Raw genomic sequence first — 17,952 nt, forward strand, 5'->3', positions numbered from 1 at the left:
TTTAGTAACAGAGAGAACAGCGAACTGTCAACCAAGTTCTAAGAACATACCGGGTGCCTACTCTTTCAAACCTTAGTTTCCCTCCCTAGAGAAGAGAAGCCTTACTTCACAGGTGTGCTGGTTGCATTAAATGGGTTGGTGTGTAAGAGTTCTCTGACAGTAGGGAACTTTATCAAAGAACTTTTAAAAATTTTATTTGGAGGATTATTATGCTATGCCCAGTTCTACGCTAGGAAGAGCCGAAAAGAAGGCTTTGTCCTTGAGAAATGTAGCCGAGCAGATGAAACGAACAGAACCCTACTGAACAGCTAAATATAAGAGGACGAGGGACTTCAGGACATAAATGTACCAAATGGGTCAAAACCCTGCACATCCAGCAGGGGAGAGGCTCCCTGGGTGCCAAAGAAGAGGATGGCACTGTCAGCGGCTGCTGGGCACTGATACATCGTGCGCACTGGGTTAAGGGCACCAGGGCAAGGTGGAGGAGGAGGGCTGGTCCTGAGATGCAGGCGCCTCCGCTCACCCGGCTGCACACAGGGCCGAGGCCATCAGACCTCCAAGCAGTGCTCCCACGGGGCAGCAACTGCCCGGAGAGTGTCCTTTCAGATCCCCTCCAGCTTTTCAGTGGGGAGCACTGCCTGCTGGGATTTGGACAGCACTAACCAGGAAGGCGGCTTGAGGAGACGGAGCTGAGAACGAGGCCAGCTCCGGTAGGGTCTCAAACACTAGAGCTGAGAGGAGGACACGAAAGGCATGCTATATTGTCACGCGCTTCAGTCCTCCTCACCTCCTTCAATTCTCATAACCATCCCAGGAGAGAGGCATTATTCCCATTTCACAGACTGGAAAACAGTTTGGAAAGGCTGAATGAAGGTCTTGGCAATGAAGCCAGCAAGGAAGCAGCAAGAATTGGAATTCAAACACCTGGATCTATCTGACTCATCCTCTTCTCTCCATTGCATGATGTATGAAGCACGATAGAGCAACTTGGAGCCTGATCTCAAAAGCTGTAACAGTTGCATTGGGGCTGTTCCCTATATGTGATCCCTGGGTGCAAACGTCACCTATTTTTAATGTACTACTTGCTGGAAACTTCAGAGAACTTTTTGACTGGACACTAACAGCAGCCCTGTTGCCAGTGAAGATTCCCAAAGTCCAGGCGGCAGACAGAGCCGCAGGCTGGTGTCCTGAGCCAGGCCCCCCCGCCGCAGACCCACCCCTGGCTCACACTGGTTGGAGTGGCCCCAGGTGAAACCATCAAGCTCTATGGCCTTCAGGTACAAGTGAAGAGCTGGACAATACTTGCAACTCTATAAAGCGACGCTTTGGATGATACTGTCACTTAAAGTATTTACTGCTTTTTCAAACCTGGTAAAAATATCGAGCCGTTATTTTTATCCTTTACAATTTATTTTGAATAAATCTTTGAAACTCTTTCAATGAAATGCTATTTCTTCTTCCCCCTTTCAAGTTGTACCTATTCTTCAAAGCCCATTTCAAGTTCTGTGTTTCTGCCTATGACTTTTTTTTCTGTCTATTCAATTACCCTAAAAAGTCACCAATCACATCTCTCTAATTCTTTTTATACTTCCAGTACACGCCCTCCCACCTAGAATTTAATGAGATGCTATGTGCTGATGGGTCTTATTTGAATTGACACGGTGCCTCACGCATCATTAGTTCTGCCTTTCATTTCCAGTTCTAACTGGTAACAACTAGAAAAGGTATCTGCTTGCCCCTTGTCTTACTTGTCCTCCACCCCCCAAATATCATTCAGGCATTCATTTCTATTCACGATAATGAAGTTACTGCAAATGAATGATTTATGACTGTTCCCTGGAGGTGAGCCAGCGCTGTTCTTCCCCGCCCCATGGGACGAGCACGTGTCAGGGTAATGATGAGACTCCAGGAAAACATCACATTCCTACCAGGCCAAGAAAGTCAGTTCTCTAACCCGAGGTGTCCCGCCAATCATCTACACTGGAGCCATTCCTGAATACAAAGGTGTGGGTGAGGAGATACTGTCCTGGGGTGGGTGGGCTATTTTCACCAGTGAGAGGCACTGAAGCAACAAGTTAATTCCAAAGGTTCCATATGGTTCCCAGAATCACGTGAGAGATATCACACAAATGGGGAAATGCCTCCAACTCGGGTTTAAAAATTAAGTGGATGCAATTTGAGGGGGAGAGGCTGCATGAGTTCTGGGATAGTCGTTTTCAACAGAGCTGATAGAACAAATCCACCCTTGAAATTGGCACACTAAATTCTTAGCAGAAAGATGTAGGTAGGGTCCATGACATAGCAAGCAGTCTTGAGCGTGCGTGATGAAAAACAGTTGCAGAGCAAACTTTTCTTGGGTGGAATTAGGCTGAAACTGAGAAAGACATTTAGCCGCTTTACATCAGAAGCAGAAGCATCAAACTCCACCACCGATTCTAGTATACTCCGTGCAGTACAAACGCTTGAAAACTCTTATGGAATGAAATTGTTTGTGGGTCTCTGTCAAGCTCGGTCTGGCTTTTCACTTCCATGTTTTCCCCTCTTTTCTGGAGCGGGGTGGGGCGCTGAGAGGACTAGGAACCCCCCCTTTCCTTGCAAGCTGGGCACAGCTCTCCCTGTCTCTGAGATGGACCTGCACAAGAATCAGGAGGAAGTGAAAGATGGAAGCTCGATGCTTTGACCCAGGGTCCTGTCCTGTTCTTGCTGGTCCTCTTCCTCTCCACCCTTGTGATCAGTCTAGAGGGGGGTGGTCTATAAACAGCTCTAGTGCCATGGGCACGCTGGCCCATCCCCGTCCCACAGAGTACTTCTAACCTGTCACTGCATCATTTCCTACGGAGCCCAAAGGCAGCTTCTGAACACCAACACAGAGCTCCCTAACCATTACCGAGTGATCTGAGCAGTCACACAGATGAAACTTTTTGGCCAACCCCCAGGACTACACACCTGGGCCATACCTGTTAACAGTCTCCGATGCAGTGGACCTACAATCCAGGATATCCCTGTTTTATATCCTCCTTGCTGGGATCTGGAACATTTGGAATGGACCAGAGTTGCCTTATGGACTGTTTCTGCTACAGCTTTCACCTGTTGATCCCATATTTTGGGTCTGTCCATAGAAGTCCTGCCCAATACCTGCGTCATGAATGCCCATCCCATCCTTTAGGTGGGTTTTAAGTTGAGGCCTTCCCCTCTCTGTCCACCCAGTTCAGATACAACTAAGCCTGGCTATGTAACACCCTTAAAAAAATCTGCGTGCACACGCACACACACAAGCACAACATAATGTACCAACGTATGACTGATAACTGGGTTCCCATTGCTTGCTCATACAGAGATGAGTTTGGTAATTTGCATGAGTTACTTGTAATAAGCAATAAATTCATAATGTTTTAATTAAATTCAAGACATAAACTCAGACTACAAGCGATATTACTGGTCCTAAAACCTCGCACTTCACTTCTAGGGCCCTCATCACCATTTCTAAATGACCAGTTCACTTTTAACCAAGGTTGTTTAGACTTTCCACAGTAGAAGAAAAATACATCAGTTTAGATAAAATCCACTGCTAGTTCCATCCGCATTTCCCACTTTGTTAGAAGGCTAACTGAATGCCAAGCTGCTTTCACAGAAGTGCATGGCTTGCTCTAACTTGTTGCAGTCAACCCCTATTTTCATACTGCTTGCATTACTAAAAGTGTTTATTTTGACAAGACATTTCTTAGCCTACCTATTTCCAAAAAACACATTCCAAAATACTTTAAATTACATAGTAATTATAAACTCCCTACTTTATAAGTATTAGATAGAAAAACAGAAATGCCAACAAGTAAAATGAACGCCATAATTTATGCAGCAACCAGAAGCATCGAGTTGAAGGGGTCAGGGGAACACTCCCAACAACCCTCACCTAAAACCAAGATCATGTAAAGTCCACAAATTTCAAAAGCCAGGTAATACTGATTATATATGCAGCACCCAGATATTTTTTCTTTAAATCATAAAGGAACATGTTATTATGGATCTCAATTTCATGAGAAACTTATGCTACTTCAAAGGAGGTTGAAATCCAGCATTTTTCAGGCTCTAAAAAACGAACAGTGAGGAAATTTTAAAAGTTCAGAAGGCATTACCTGGTGCAGGCTGGCGTTCATTCCATTCGGTGGAGATTAAGATTTCTATAATTTTTATGAGGTGTTCAGTATTCTCAGAACTACAAAAAAAAAAAAAAAAAAGAGAGAGAGAGAGGTCTGTTAGAAACCTTGTTCCCTAAACAACAAACTCATTTTCATTTCTGCACATTCGGGTGACTCTGTCTGATGGAAGTATGCAAATGCATTTGTGAACTAGTATCTTCAGAAGCCTAAGGACCCATCACCTTAGGACTACCCTCATGATCCCCAAATCCAGGTTTCTCTTCCATCACTTACCTTGCTGCTGGGAATCTGAAAAGCAGAGGGCTGAAGAGTTCAGAAAGTACTCTTGCATTCAGAAGATTTTTGCTGGACGTTTGAGAGAGCTTGAAGAAATGTTTTAGCAAATACTGCAGTGTGAGCCAGTACTGATGAGGTATGCTGGGCGACCTAATGAGTTTCTTCAACAGCTGGATGCATTCTTCGGAACTCTGCACTTCTGAGAGTGAAAACAAAAAAAGCGAGGAAAAGACTAAGAGACTGTTGGTAGCTATCAGTGACTAAACACCTAGATTTCCGTTCTAGCTACAGAGGAGTCGTTTAGAACCAAGGCACCAGAATCAGCAGAGAGTACGTTTGCTCTTCTCATTAGAAAAGGCGTTATGAGAAAGTCGAAATCTCGTGTCAAATGGAAACGCAAGAAACTCTTGGTGTGCAGAACCCAGGAGGTGCTGGGTGTGCTGCCTTCTGTGGGCCAGCTTCAAGTGTGATTGGCTAACTCGGGGGAGCAGCAGATAAGTATCGCAGGTTTTAACTTTGAAGGTTACGAACCACCATTTCCTGTCCCCGGAGCACTTTAACTGAGCATTAGCTCCTGAAATGGAGAGTCTTCTTCCCTGAACTCTTGTTCTACTGGAGGAAGGTGATGGAAACATCCCCAGTCCCTCAGTCCTAGTCCAGTTCCCTGAGTCCAGTGATGATGTTTGGCACTCTGAGCCATTCTCTGATGTAGTGAGTCTTAAAATACAGACAAAGGGTTCACGATTAGCCAAATTCAGCATGGGGATGCAAAGGAGAACATGGGTCTTCTACTGGATACCCTGGAAGGGAGGGACTCTGTGCTGATGGGATGGGGTGGGGGTTGGGGGGGACAGAGTCCTACTAACATTTTCTAAGCAATCTCTCTTTATATGCAGCACTTGAGTCTACAAGTCCATCCACATCTCAACACATGTTCAAGGAGGCTCTCAGAAGAGACAACATACCTGGGGCTAAAGAAATCAGTTCACTGGAAACAGCTACCGGAATGACAGGATTCGGTAAGTCCAGGAGATAGCGTTTGAAGGCGTCAGCTAAAACGTGCACATCGAACATCTCCAAGTCCAAGGAGGCGGCATCTATTAATAGAAATGTGCAACAACAACAACAAATCAGACCTGTTATGCACTGTTTGGGGCGATTTTCTGAATGTGCAACTTAAATGTGACACGTTAAAGGAAGCAGGATGAGGACAAATAGAAGATGCCTGAGCATTTATTAGCAGTGTTCTCTCAGGGGCTGCTCGTGGCATTTCGAATAGAGCATTTCTCCTCGTGCAGATCTGTCGCCCACACTGCAAGCATTTAGCATGAAGGCCCCTGCCCCTGCCCATGGTGCCAGAACACATTCCCAGACTTCGCAGCAACAGAAAACAGTGCCTCTGCTGTGGCTGAATTGTGTCCCCCACAACTCCTATGTTGAAGCCCCAACTCTCAGCACCTCCACATACCAATGTATTTGGAGACAGGGCCTTTGAAGAGGTGTTTAAAATAAAAGGGGCCATAAGAGTGAGCCCTAGTCAACTGGACTGGTATTATAAAAGGAGAGAATTTAGACAGAGACACAGCAAAGGTGCACGCACAGAGGACACAGCAAGGAAGCGGCCACCTGTAAGCCAAGAAGCAGCCAAACCTGCCGAGCTGGGACTTCGAGCCTCCACAATGGCGAGAAAACAGACTTCTGTTTTTTAAACCACCCAGTCTATGAAATTTTGTTACGGCAGCCATGGCAAACTGTTGCAGCCCACACAGCATTTGCAAATACGTTCTGGAGATGGGGATTCTGCCCTGGTGGAGAAGGCGTCTGTCTAAGGGTGCAGAATCACATGGTAAAACCTTCCTGAAATCCCAGTGAGGAAACATGAAATGCAATCCTGTCCCCAGATTTCCTAAAATCTGAGTTGTTCAATATCAGTATCAATTTAACCCAATAGAGTACAGACTGACTGATTTAACAGCAAGCGATTAGTAATCTCAAGAATAGCCATAAAAATAATGTGAACATCCTTAGAATATTTCTCCCTAGTACTGACAGAGTATTCTGATTAAGGTATTACTAATTAAACCTGTGGGCACCAAACTATCTCGAAAGAAATATAAGATGTGCAATCTGTCCAGTAAATCCTTCATCTGGAAAAGAGGTCAGGCAATTCAACCCTGGGCTGATGTGAATCACAGCTGCTCTGTGAGTACCTGGGGTATAATAAGGCATACGGCCCAGTGGGAAGAAGTGCTGCTGGGGGCTGGAAGGGCCACAGTCACTGCTGAAGGAGGCACACCAGTGATTGGAAAGGCAACTCAAGAGCAATTATCTGGGGACTTGTGTACTCAGTGGAGAACAGGGAAGCCGAGGAGCAAAATGCTACATCTCTAAACGGCTTTTTTTTTTTTTCCTCATTAAAAAAAATTTTTTTAGAGGGTAACTGCTTTACAATGTTGTGTTCCTTTCTGCTTACAGCAACGTGAACCAGCTATTACGTATACATGATGGGAGCTCAGTTGGTGAAGAATCCACAGGAGACCCTGGTTTGATTCCTGGGTTGGGAAGATCCACTGGAGAAGGGATAGGCTACCCACTCCAGTATTCTGGCCTGGAGAATTCCATGGACTGTATAGTCCATGGGGTTGCAAAGAGTCGGACACGACTGAGCGACTTTCACTTTCATACATTTGTCGCCTCCCTCCCACCCCCATCCTACCCTTCTGGGTCATCACAGAGCACCGAGCTGAGCTCCCACGCCATACAGCAGCTCCCCGCTAGCTGCTTGACACATGGCAGTGTAGCACGTCAGTCCCACCTGCTCCTTCCCCCGCTGCTACGTGTCCACAAGTCAGTTCTCTACGTCTGCGTCTCTATTCCTGCCCTGCAAACAGGTTCATCAGTACCATTTTTCTAGATTCCGTATATTTTCCTTAATACACGATATTTGCTAAACAGCTTCATTAACTGGGCTTTCAAATAAGTCTGAAAGGCGCACTGCTGCAAGTGCTGACACCACGTTTGGTAATCTGGATTCCAAGGCAGTTAGAAACTAACTAGGAGGAGTAACCTAACCAGGAGACGGATGGGACTGGGTGGTGGCCCAGGAGAGGATGAGAGAGAAGCAAAGTTCACGCGGACATGTTCAGCTTGAGAAGGACCAGCAGCATCCTGGATGCTCATGAACCAGGTGTGACACTGTATAAAGCACTCAAGTGCAGCTGGAAGCTACCAGAGTTCCTTGAGCACATCGTCATTATAAGCCAAACCTGTCTCGCCAGCTAGGTAGATCTTATGAAAGATAATCATGGAATATCATAAAGCTCAGAGATATCCATCTGGTAGCAAATATGGATAGGGAAAGAATGAAAAGGTGGAGAAGCAAGGGGTTAAACCACTTAAATGTCCCACAAAGAACAAATCAGGTACATATCACATCCTTAGTTAAGTGTGGGGAAGGGCAAGACTAGGTCTCTGCATAAAAGATCCATGTGGAAAGTAATATAACTAGTGTGACTGTCAAAATTCTGTGTGCATCCCTGCTGGAGCATTCCATAGCTGCTGGCCAGCTCCCCCCACCCCCCCAACCTGCCACCAAATCACCTGTATGCTCCATTTAATGTCACTTTGCCCAGAAAATTCATATTTCTTAATTTGCTCATCCTAAAAAGAGTAGTAAACCATTTTTGCAATGAGGTATAAACTTTAAGATGCTAAATATTCCCCATGTCCTTCCCTCAGGCAGGCTATCTGCTGCCTTCTCTGTGCAGGAGCAGTGCTGATAAGCCATCCCTCTACTGGGACACTTCCCACTACGGTAATTACGAGTCTCTCTCGGAGACTGATGGGCACTCCTAGGCTGATGTCCCTTGAGGGCACAGACTGTGGCTCTCACCTGCTTTTCTCACATCCCTCAGGGCTCAGCACAGAATGTGCTTGTTAAATGTTTGTGGGCTGAGCTACTTTGTGGGCTCAGGACTTTCCTGAGAGTGATGTTAACTCACTGAAGCCCTTCTCCAACACATGAGGTATTATTCCAAAGAGACTTTATAGCTTTTGAATGAAATACCCTTACTTCGAGTCTTCAGGTAACCTCACCTTATGTCAAATTCCACCAGAGCTGATGTAGTACGTTCTATTTATTTACAGATAACTTCTAAAGCTTCTTGGACTTTCTGACTTCTGTTCTAGAAGTCTCCTTTTCCGTATTAAAGCTATCCTAACATGCTTTTCCAAGAGCTGGAAACAGCTGTCATGTGAGGACTGTGGAAGTTGGCTGAGTCTTCAGGTCTGGGTTGGGGGCATTTACACTCTCTTCTACCCTGCTTTTCACTGAATCTGCGCCTGACAGGTAACCAGTAACCTCTCCCACATTTCAGCCCTTCTCCCACTGGAATGGAGTCCCCTCCCTGACTGATCTCTAGCTGAGTCAAGGGTTGTCGTTTGGGGTCCTCAACTTTGCTGCCCTACTCCTGACTTCAGGAGACATCAGCCAGTACCTGCAGACAGTTCTGATTGTCACAAGCGGGGTACAATCTCAGTGGCATCTAGTGGGCAGAGGTCAGGAGTGCTGCTGAAATCCTACAATGCTAAGAACAGCTCCTTGACAACAAAGAATTATCCATCCTAAAATGTCCACGCACTGAGGCTGAAAAAGTTTGAATTTTAAAATTGAGGCATCTTGACATATGATTACCACGTAATGATTTCTTATTTGTATATACCATTGTTAAAGCATCACCACAGTAAGTCTGGTTGATATCCACACAGAGTCACACATAGAAACTTTTTTCTTGTGATGAGAACTTTTAAAGAAAAAACCTGAATCAGGTTAAGAGAAACCAAAAAGGTGGGGAGAGGGAGAATAATTCACACCATTCAAATTTTAAAAAAGACAATGTATTTTAGGGCAATACAGTGGGGGGGTAAAAAGAGTAAGGACTTTTAGGGCCAGAACAATCTGCATGCAAGTCATGGCTTTATAAGCAGCATAACTTTTATACACAAGACTGATATGTGGATGAAATAAAGTAACTTAGTGGATGCCACTAAAAGTGGGCTGTGGTCCTCCACCCACGTCCACACTTTTCTGACATTGGTAATTCATGGGGTTAGTTAAAAGCCATGCTTTTTGTTTTTGAGTTTAAGTGACTTATCTCTGAGCTTCCTCCAGAGATAAGTTTTTAATCTCTGGAAATTATGGTTTTTTTAAATAGACAGACAAATCCTCAAGCTGGAAATAGTCCTGGAGGATCCTCACTCCTAAACTGAGATAATGTTTTTTATCTTTTTGTTTTGCCACAAAATTCACTTTTATGGCACAGAATCCAAGGAAAACAGTTTTCTCTGTGTGTGTTGATCTCAAATGGGGAAGAAAGCTGTCTATCAAAATATCTTGTTGACTTGAACTTGGGTTATTTATTCCCTCTTACAGGTGGTGTGAAGATTTTTTTTTAAAAGCTCAACTGGATCATTTTGGTTTTGGTTACATTTGAAAACGTAACTACTCTTTTTCAAATAACCCCCATTTCATCAGTCTCTGAAGTCTAAACATTTCCTGTGACTTTTAACATGCTCAACTTGACCAATTTTCTGACCAAAACATGTATCTCTAGTTCAATTGGCTAGGACAAAATTCAGTGTTTCCTTAACACCCTGGTAAAGCTGTTAGAAAAAAAAAAAGCCAAAAAACCACAGCTTTTCACCTTGCTTTTTCTGCCAGTCAACTTCTAATGACCTACTCTGGATGTGTAGGAGGATGGACCCTGTGTTGTGTGTAAGACTGATTTCCATGTACAAAGGAAAAATGAAAGTTAAAAAATTTTTTTTCAAGCTTCAAACATTTGGGTGGTGTGTTTCAAGTTAAACTATCGACTGATGAAGATCTAATCTCCTTTCTTTCCCAGAAACATCTTTTCTAGAAATTTTCATAAGCTGCCTCGTTTTGAAGCTGCCTCACACTTCAGATTTTTTCATTTATTAAATATCACGTGGGTATTCTTTGCATAACTGTACATCTGAAAATGCTTCTTCTAAAACTAGATTTTACTTCTTTTGGTTCAAGCACCCACATCCAGTTAAAACAGTGCAAGGCAAAAAAAATTATCAGTAAAAAGAAAAGAACTGGGAGGGAATAAAGGGTCTAAGAGATTCCAGAAGCTGATGTAGAAGATGACTTGCTGGAATGATGGCAAGTAAATTTATATTTTTATAGCTGTATTCTGTATGGCAACGAGAGAAGGAACTAATAGTTAAGGTACCATTTGGTTAAATTAATGGATGCCATTTATGGTGTGCTAAGAGTTGACTTGAATTGGCTCACAATTCTTCCCAAGTGGTAACACACTGGTAACATGAAATTAATCACGTAGGAATATTTACACTACACTACAAACCAGGGCTTCCCCCCCTTCTCCAAGAATTGGTTTACCAGCACACTACTAAATATAACAATATCATGATGTTGCAAGTGTTACTCACTCAGTTGTGTCCAACTCTTTGCGACCCCATGGACTATACTGTCCATGGAATTCTCCAGGTAAGAATACTGGAATGGGTTGCCATTTCCTTCTCCAGGGGATATTCCCAACCCAGGGATCAAACCCGACAGATTCTTTACAGTGTGGTTATATGGCTCAGCTGGTAAAGAATCCACCTGCAATGCGGGAGACCAGGTTCAATCCCTGGGTTGGGAAGATCCCCTGGAGAAGGGAAAGGCTACCCACTCCAGTATTCTGGCCTGGAGAATTCCACGGACAGTATAGTCCATAGGGTCACAAAGAGTCGGACATGACTGAGCGACTTTCACTTTACTTGATAAAAATATGGCATGAAAAGGCAAGCAAGCAAGAAAGGAATGAAGAGAGAAAAGAAGGGAAAAGGTCAGAAGAGACCTTTGTTAAATGACAGGTTCATAAATACTTTTTCAACTAGTCCAGATGAATTAGATGTAGCCAATGGCAAGGGCGGAGAAAGATGATGACAGATGAGCAGAATCAGAGAAATCCCAAGATGTTTCTCTCCTGTGCAATTTCTGCAGGCCCAAGAGGCTCATGGCTGTGATGCCAGCCAATGTACCTGCAGGCAGACGGGCAAAGACACCCCTGCTCAGGAGACAAACATCAAAGGCCTGCCCTCTTACAGGAAGAGCACAGAGGGAAGTGTGCATGATTTCTGAGCTCCCTCCAAACCGAGAACGTTGCACGCTTAACCTCAAGTGTTTTGTGCTTTACCTGAAACGCAAAGGTAAGAACCATCTTTCCCTCTGTGTATTTCCAGCTCTCTGACACTCACCACAATCAAGAAGCTGTCGTAACTCGGCTGGGTTGCTGGAGCTCTGTGTTCTGTATAGAGTTGAACATTCCAGACCTAGGACACAAAACAGACTGAGTATGCAAAACACAGCTCTCTGGGGAACCTGCAAGCCTGCAGCCAGATAGACATTCCAATTTTCATCCAGTGTCTATTCGAGATGTGCACCGAGCATTCTTGGAAGTCAACTCCCACTATTCATCTTATTTGGCATATCAATAATTTTGGCAAAATCATCTGGCCACTGAGGAACAAGTTAATTCTATTTATTAAGATAGGGAGAATTTAAAAGTTTCCATATAGTAACTACACATTAGTATGGAGTGAGAAGTCAGAGCAAGACTATCTCCCCAGGTCATGGCCACAAACAACTTATGTATCCAGCACAGGTGGCAGGAAGTGGATTCAATGAACGTCCACGCAACAGATACAAATGATGACACCCATGAGATCAGGCCATAACCTGTGAGCTGATTTCCCTGACCCGTTGGATTACCTTTCTTTTCAATGGCTTCCACGAGCTTGATAAGAAGCGGTGGAGCAACGTCAGGGGGTGCGAACTGCTCTGCAAGGTCCGGGAGAGTGGAAGCTGCAAACAAAAACAATCCTGCGGTTACGTTTGATCAAGGGTAATCCAATGCAGTCAACAGCAGTGAAAATGATCCCAACACGAGGTCATGGACTGCAATTAGGACAGCAGCAAACTCAGGCCAGGAAGAAAGAGAGTGCCTGAGCGGGGCCCTGTGTTTAGAAGGCTCCTCTCAGGCCACCACCCTCCAGCACCGCCTCTTCCCATGGGGTGAGCTGCCTGGGGCACACACCTGCTGCTCCTCTCCTAGGACACAATCAGAGGGCTCCCCAGAAGCCCAGATCCCCTGCCTCAGTGGCTTCTCGGGTCTCTGCCTCGGGCCCATCCTTATGAGCGCAGACCTAGCTCCGGCATGCCCCACTGGCCCAAGGCATGGGCTGGGGTGGAGGGGAGTGGGCTCAGGGTGGAATGGAGTCTGGTCGTGCAAGGTTCTGGCGGCATGGGGCCAAGCCAGGCGCAGACCAGCTCTCCACATGTCACCACGCTCTCAGGCAGAACTCGGAACCCAAGAAATCAAAATTCAGGTCCAGCTTCCCGGTCATTGTGAAGATATAACTGTCAACGTAATAGGATGGAACCGCTTTTATCAAACTGTCTGTCGATGTGATTTTAACTTTCAAATATTCAGATGCAAGTTGGGGCTCCTTTGTGTTTTGTCCCAGGCTCCACAAATGCCAAGGTGGGTGTACTATCAAATACAAAGCAGGTCCAAGCCCCCATGGACCTGCTGCTGAAATGCCTTTATTGGCTTACACATGTTTTGGTCAGTTAATGTCTTAACACATGTGGTACTGCCACAAACTGTTCTTTCCATGCTTTTATTTACACGTTTTACCAAATAATAACAAAAGAAAAAAATCTAATTGGGTGACACACATAATGTCCTTCAACATTTGATAACTGCATTTTTCACTCCAAAAAAAAATAAATACCTTTCTTATAAGACACCAGAAGAGGGAGCTAAATATACGCACCTCAAATTTCTCAAAATGCAAAATATAGGTAAATGACAGTCTTTATGAAAATACCTAGCTGTGAAGTCTATTTATCAGCCACCCATAAATCACTTTTAGACGCTTAAGGTTCATGGCTGTGTGTGTACATAGTTTATATAATCTAAGACTAAATATTGAAAATTTTGTTTCAATGAGATTTCAGTGGTGTGACTTTTTAAGCCATATATCATGTTAAGCAAATTTTTAATGCAGCCCATCTTTCTAACAGTGAGATAGCACAGAAAAACAACAGACTCACAAGACAACCACAGTCAAGCAAGATTATATTAAACTTTGACCTCAGAAAATTAAGTATTGTTTATGTGATTTTGGAAACCCAGAGCCTGTAGTATAAGACCCTTCTATCCCCTGAGATAGTAACGTGATCTTGCCACCTGACTCTGTTAACCATACCAACTACCGAGGATAAAAGGAGAAGAGCTATATTATGGAAGAAAATCCTATAGCAGCACTCTCCAGAAGAACTTGCTGTGATAGTGGAAATGCTCTATTAGCTGTGCTACCCAGCAAGTGCTCCGAGCACTTGGAATGTAACTCCTGCAACAGAGGAAGAGAATTTTTAATGTCTATTAACTTAAAATGAAATAGTTGTAAACGACTACTGACCACAGTCCTGAAGAGCACAGTCCCACAGCCTGAACAAGGGCAAGTTTCGTCAAAAGCACATGAAAGATTCCTGAGCTGACTTCATACTACAAAGACCCCACTGTAAAGCCAGCCCTGAGCACCCAGCATTGGTACATGGGACTCAAGAACGTGTGAACACAGGCATGCAAGGTCTATCCCTGAGTCTCCTGGGCCACTTTGTCCTGCTGCAACGGCACTTGAACATACTTGGCACTTCATAAAAGCAGGGCAGGCACGCTGCTGACTCGCCAGACAGTCACGATGCAGAAAGCAGAGTGGCAACTTCATCTCACCTGTGTTTCCGCCACCAACCTGAGCCTACGGATCACCTGGAGAACTTGTTATGCAGACAGACTGCTGGTAAAACTACAAACCCCCAGAATCAGAATATCCAAGAATGAAGCTAGTCATCCGTTTTGGGTTAGTAGTAAGTTTTAGGACAAGACGCTTACTCCTTGGAAGGAAAGTTATGACCAACCTAGATAGCATATTCAAAAGCAGAGACATTACTTTGCCAACAAAGGTCCGTCTAGTCAAGGCTATGGTTTTTCCTGTGGTCATGTGTGGATGTGAGAGTTGGACTGTGAAGAAGGCTGAGTGCCGAAGAATTGATGCTTTTGAACTGTGGTGTTGGAGAAGACTCTTGAGAGTCCCTTGGACTGCAAGGAGATCCAACCAGTCCATTCTGAAGGAGATGAGCCCTGGGATTTCTTTGGAAGGAATGATGCTAAAGCTGAAACTCCAGTACTTTGGCCACCTCATGCCAAGAGTTGACTCATTGGAAAGTTGACTCTGATGCTGGGAGGGATTGCGGGCAGGAGGAGAAGGGGACGACAGGGGATGAGATGGCTGGATGGCATCACTGACTCGATGGACGTGAGTCTGAGTGAACTCCGGGAGTTGGTGATGGACAGGGAGGCCTGGCGTGCTGCAATTCATGGGGTCACAAAGAGTCGGACATGACTGAGCGACTGATCCGATCCCATCTGAATATGAGAAGTAAATCCATGTAAGTGACCCCTGGCCACTGCCTGAAAAAAAATCCAGCAATGACACTGCCCATATCTGTTAAAATACGAGTATACCTGAAAAGTCCTTAAAATAGAAGTATCTTGGGGTGGGGGGAGGGATACATGAGGAGATTGGGATTAACATATACACACTACTATATATAAAATAGATAATCAAGGACCTACTGTATAGCACAGGGAACTCTACTCAGTATTTGCAGTAACCTATACAGAAGAAAATCTGAAGAAGACTATATATATGTATATATGAAACTGAATTGCTGGCTATGCTGTACACCTGAAATAACATGATACTGTAAATCAACTATTCTTTAGTAAAAAATGCAAATATCTTGAAAGTTTCTTTTCAACTAGTCTTTTTAAATAAAAGCACTGTAAAAAAAAAACAACACACTATAAAAGAGCACAGTACCTCATTTCCTCTGGTAAACTATAAACTACTTCCTTTTGCCTTAGATTGTCAGCTCACAAAAAATATCCTCCCCTACAGATGCCTTCTACACTGAGTAAAATGAAATTTCCTATCAGCACATGTAACAGGAGAAAAACACAAAGGCAGAGATCAGATGTACAGAAATATTATTAATTAGGACTCACTGTAGCATCTTTGCAGAAGGCAATGGCAACCCACTCCAGTACTTTTGCCTGGCAAATCCCATGGACGGAGGAGCCTGGAAGGCTGCAGTCCATGGGGTCGCTAGGAGTCAGACACGACTGAGCGACTTCACTTTCCCTTTTCACTTTCATGCACTGGAGAAGGCAATGGCAACCCACTCCAGTGTTCTTGCCTGGAGAATCCCAGGGACGGGGGAGCCTGGTGGGCTGCCGTCTATGGGGTCGCACAGAGTCGGACACAACTGAAGCGACTTAACAGCAGCAGCAGCAGCAGTAGCATCTCTTAACCTTCTCAAACTTACAGATCTCAGCATACACCAAAGTGCAAAAAGCTCAAGATTAAATAGTAAATACATGAACCCACATATCCGCACAACATTCATCCAACTAACATGTCTAGCTCCTCTTTCTCTTTCCTCATAAATTACACAGGCATTTTTTTAAATTAAAAAAAAAAAAAGTTAAAGTTGGCAACCAAAGATGGAATTGCTTAATAAATGTTTATCTTCTCCCAGAATCTTATCAACACGATCATTTCTGCAAGCAAATTTGAAAGTTAAATTAAGTGATAATTAAAGATTTCACCTAACTGTGATTGACATGTGCACCCAACAGTTGTTATATTACTGGGCTGCAAATACTACATATAAAATTGTTTCTACTACTCTTATTTCTTCACTTCAGTTTGAAAGAGGGAAGGAAAAAAATCTTTCCTAAGTCCTTTCAATGTTTCTTTGGCAAAACATGGTAGTTTGCTTTCCATATCCTGAGATGCAAAGTATCATCTGTTTCACTCATACAAGTGCAACGTGAAGTTTCTAAAAAGCACTGTGATGGCTATCAGGTATCTATAACAACACCTTTCTCAAAGTACACCCCAGAATATTTTAAAAAGAAAAGTACCAGACGTATGCAGTAGGAAGTACAGGTACTCCTTTGTAACACATCGAGTGAATTTATCACTACATCTTTTTTTTAATATTGAAAAAAGCTTATTACTCAAATGTATAAATCATTACAACTGATTAAAGTTTTGCAATGGGGGTTTTAAAAAGTAAATTTTACAAAGACACAAGGTTTTTAAAAATAGCAATGCAAGGATTTCCTATTCTGTAGTACAATATCCATGATTCAGTCCATTTCCCTTTAAAATATTTAAACACAGGGGATGTGAAAGCTTTACCCAAGAAACTTATGAAGTTCACGTTTTCTACTTTGAGTATTAGGATCAATTAACAGTGAAAGTCTAAAAAGCATTTTAAAGCAAAGTATTATTTCAACAATCCTAAAATCAACTATTCCTTTAGTTTTATTAAATACTCAAGGTCAGTATTTACACTTCTGTTAGATCCCATTTTAAAGAATTTCAGCAGGAAATGACAACTGCTAAGAAGTACCAAATTTGGCAAGTTGTTCTTTGAAAAGTCCTTGATGAAGTACATCATACAGGTCAATAAACTAAAACATAATGGAACTCATATATACACACACACAATATAGAGATCATATATGGTGACCATTAAACAAAACACAAATTAGCAGAGCGTAATCCTCATACCTATAAATTCTCATTTGATTTCACCTTGCAGACAGATTTGTATACCTGAATGAGGAATGTTTTTTTGGTTTTTGACTCCTGCTGTAATCAGTGTAAACGTGTGGAGAGCCAAGTCTACTCTTAAAGCTGGGTGAATTTTAGATTCCTCCACTATAAGCCAACACCAGTTTTTCACTGAGCTGAATCACTTTTCATCAAAAGAAATAGGTATTAAAGAGAAAGAAGACAAGAAAGAACAGCAGAAGGCTCTAAAAGTGATGGTGAAGCCAAGTTGCATCTTGTTTAAAAAAAAAAAAAAAAGAGGAATCAGCCTTTTACAGGAACACCAATGAACTAGTCATACTGTTTAAGAGCCCACTCATTGGAAAAGACCCTGATGCTGGGGAAGATTGAGGGCAGGAAAAGGGGGCGACCAAAGGATGAGATGGTTGGATGGCGTCACCGACTCAATGGACATGAGTTTGAGCAAACTCCAGGAGACAGTGAAGGACAGGGAAGCCTGGCATGCTGCAGTTCCACGGGATCGCGGTCAGATGCCACTGAGCGACTGAACAACAACAAACTAATGAACTAGGTGTTTGTCCCAGGTTGTAGAAAAGAATTCTTGAGGACACGTCAGTCAGTCAGTTCAGTCACTCAGTCATGTCCGACTCTTTGCAACCCCATGGACTCAGCACACCAGGCTTCCCTGTCCATCACCAACTCCCAGCGCTTGCTCAAACTCATCAGATGCTGCATTTCCCACTAGTTCTATTCTCCCTCCTTTGCCCTGGCG

General features: G+C 43.6%; 1 protein-coding gene across 17 annotated transcripts in view; it reads right to left on the bottom strand.

Moving 5' to 3' along the window:
• The window catches only part of PIK3R1 (phosphoinositide-3-kinase regulatory subunit 1), a 648,380-nt gene that overhangs the window by 15,961 nt on the left and 614,467 nt on the right, over positions 1 to 17,952 (bottom strand). For all 17 annotated transcript variants that reach the window (XM_055555105.1, XM_055555102.1, XM_055555104.1 and 14 more), the window contains 5 exons: positions 12,238 to 12,330; positions 11,724 to 11,798; positions 5,399 to 5,530; positions 4,431 to 4,632; positions 4,134 to 4,213 (listed from right to left, as the gene is read on the bottom strand). In XM_055555105.1, coding sequence (XP_055411080.1) covers positions 4,134 to 4,213; positions 4,431 to 4,632; positions 5,399 to 5,530; positions 11,724 to 11,798; positions 12,238 to 12,330 — 582 coding nt within the window. The remainder of the gene's footprint in view (positions 1 to 4,133; positions 4,214 to 4,430; positions 4,633 to 5,398; positions 5,531 to 11,723; positions 11,799 to 12,237; positions 12,331 to 17,952) is intronic.

This window comes from Bubalus kerabau, chromosome 18, assembly GCF_029407905.1.
Source record: "Bubalus kerabau isolate K-KA32 ecotype Philippines breed swamp buffalo chromosome 18, PCC_UOA_SB_1v2, whole genome shotgun sequence".
In the NCBI taxonomy this organism is placed as follows: Eukaryota; Metazoa; Chordata; class Mammalia; order Artiodactyla; family Bovidae; genus Bubalus; species Bubalus kerabau.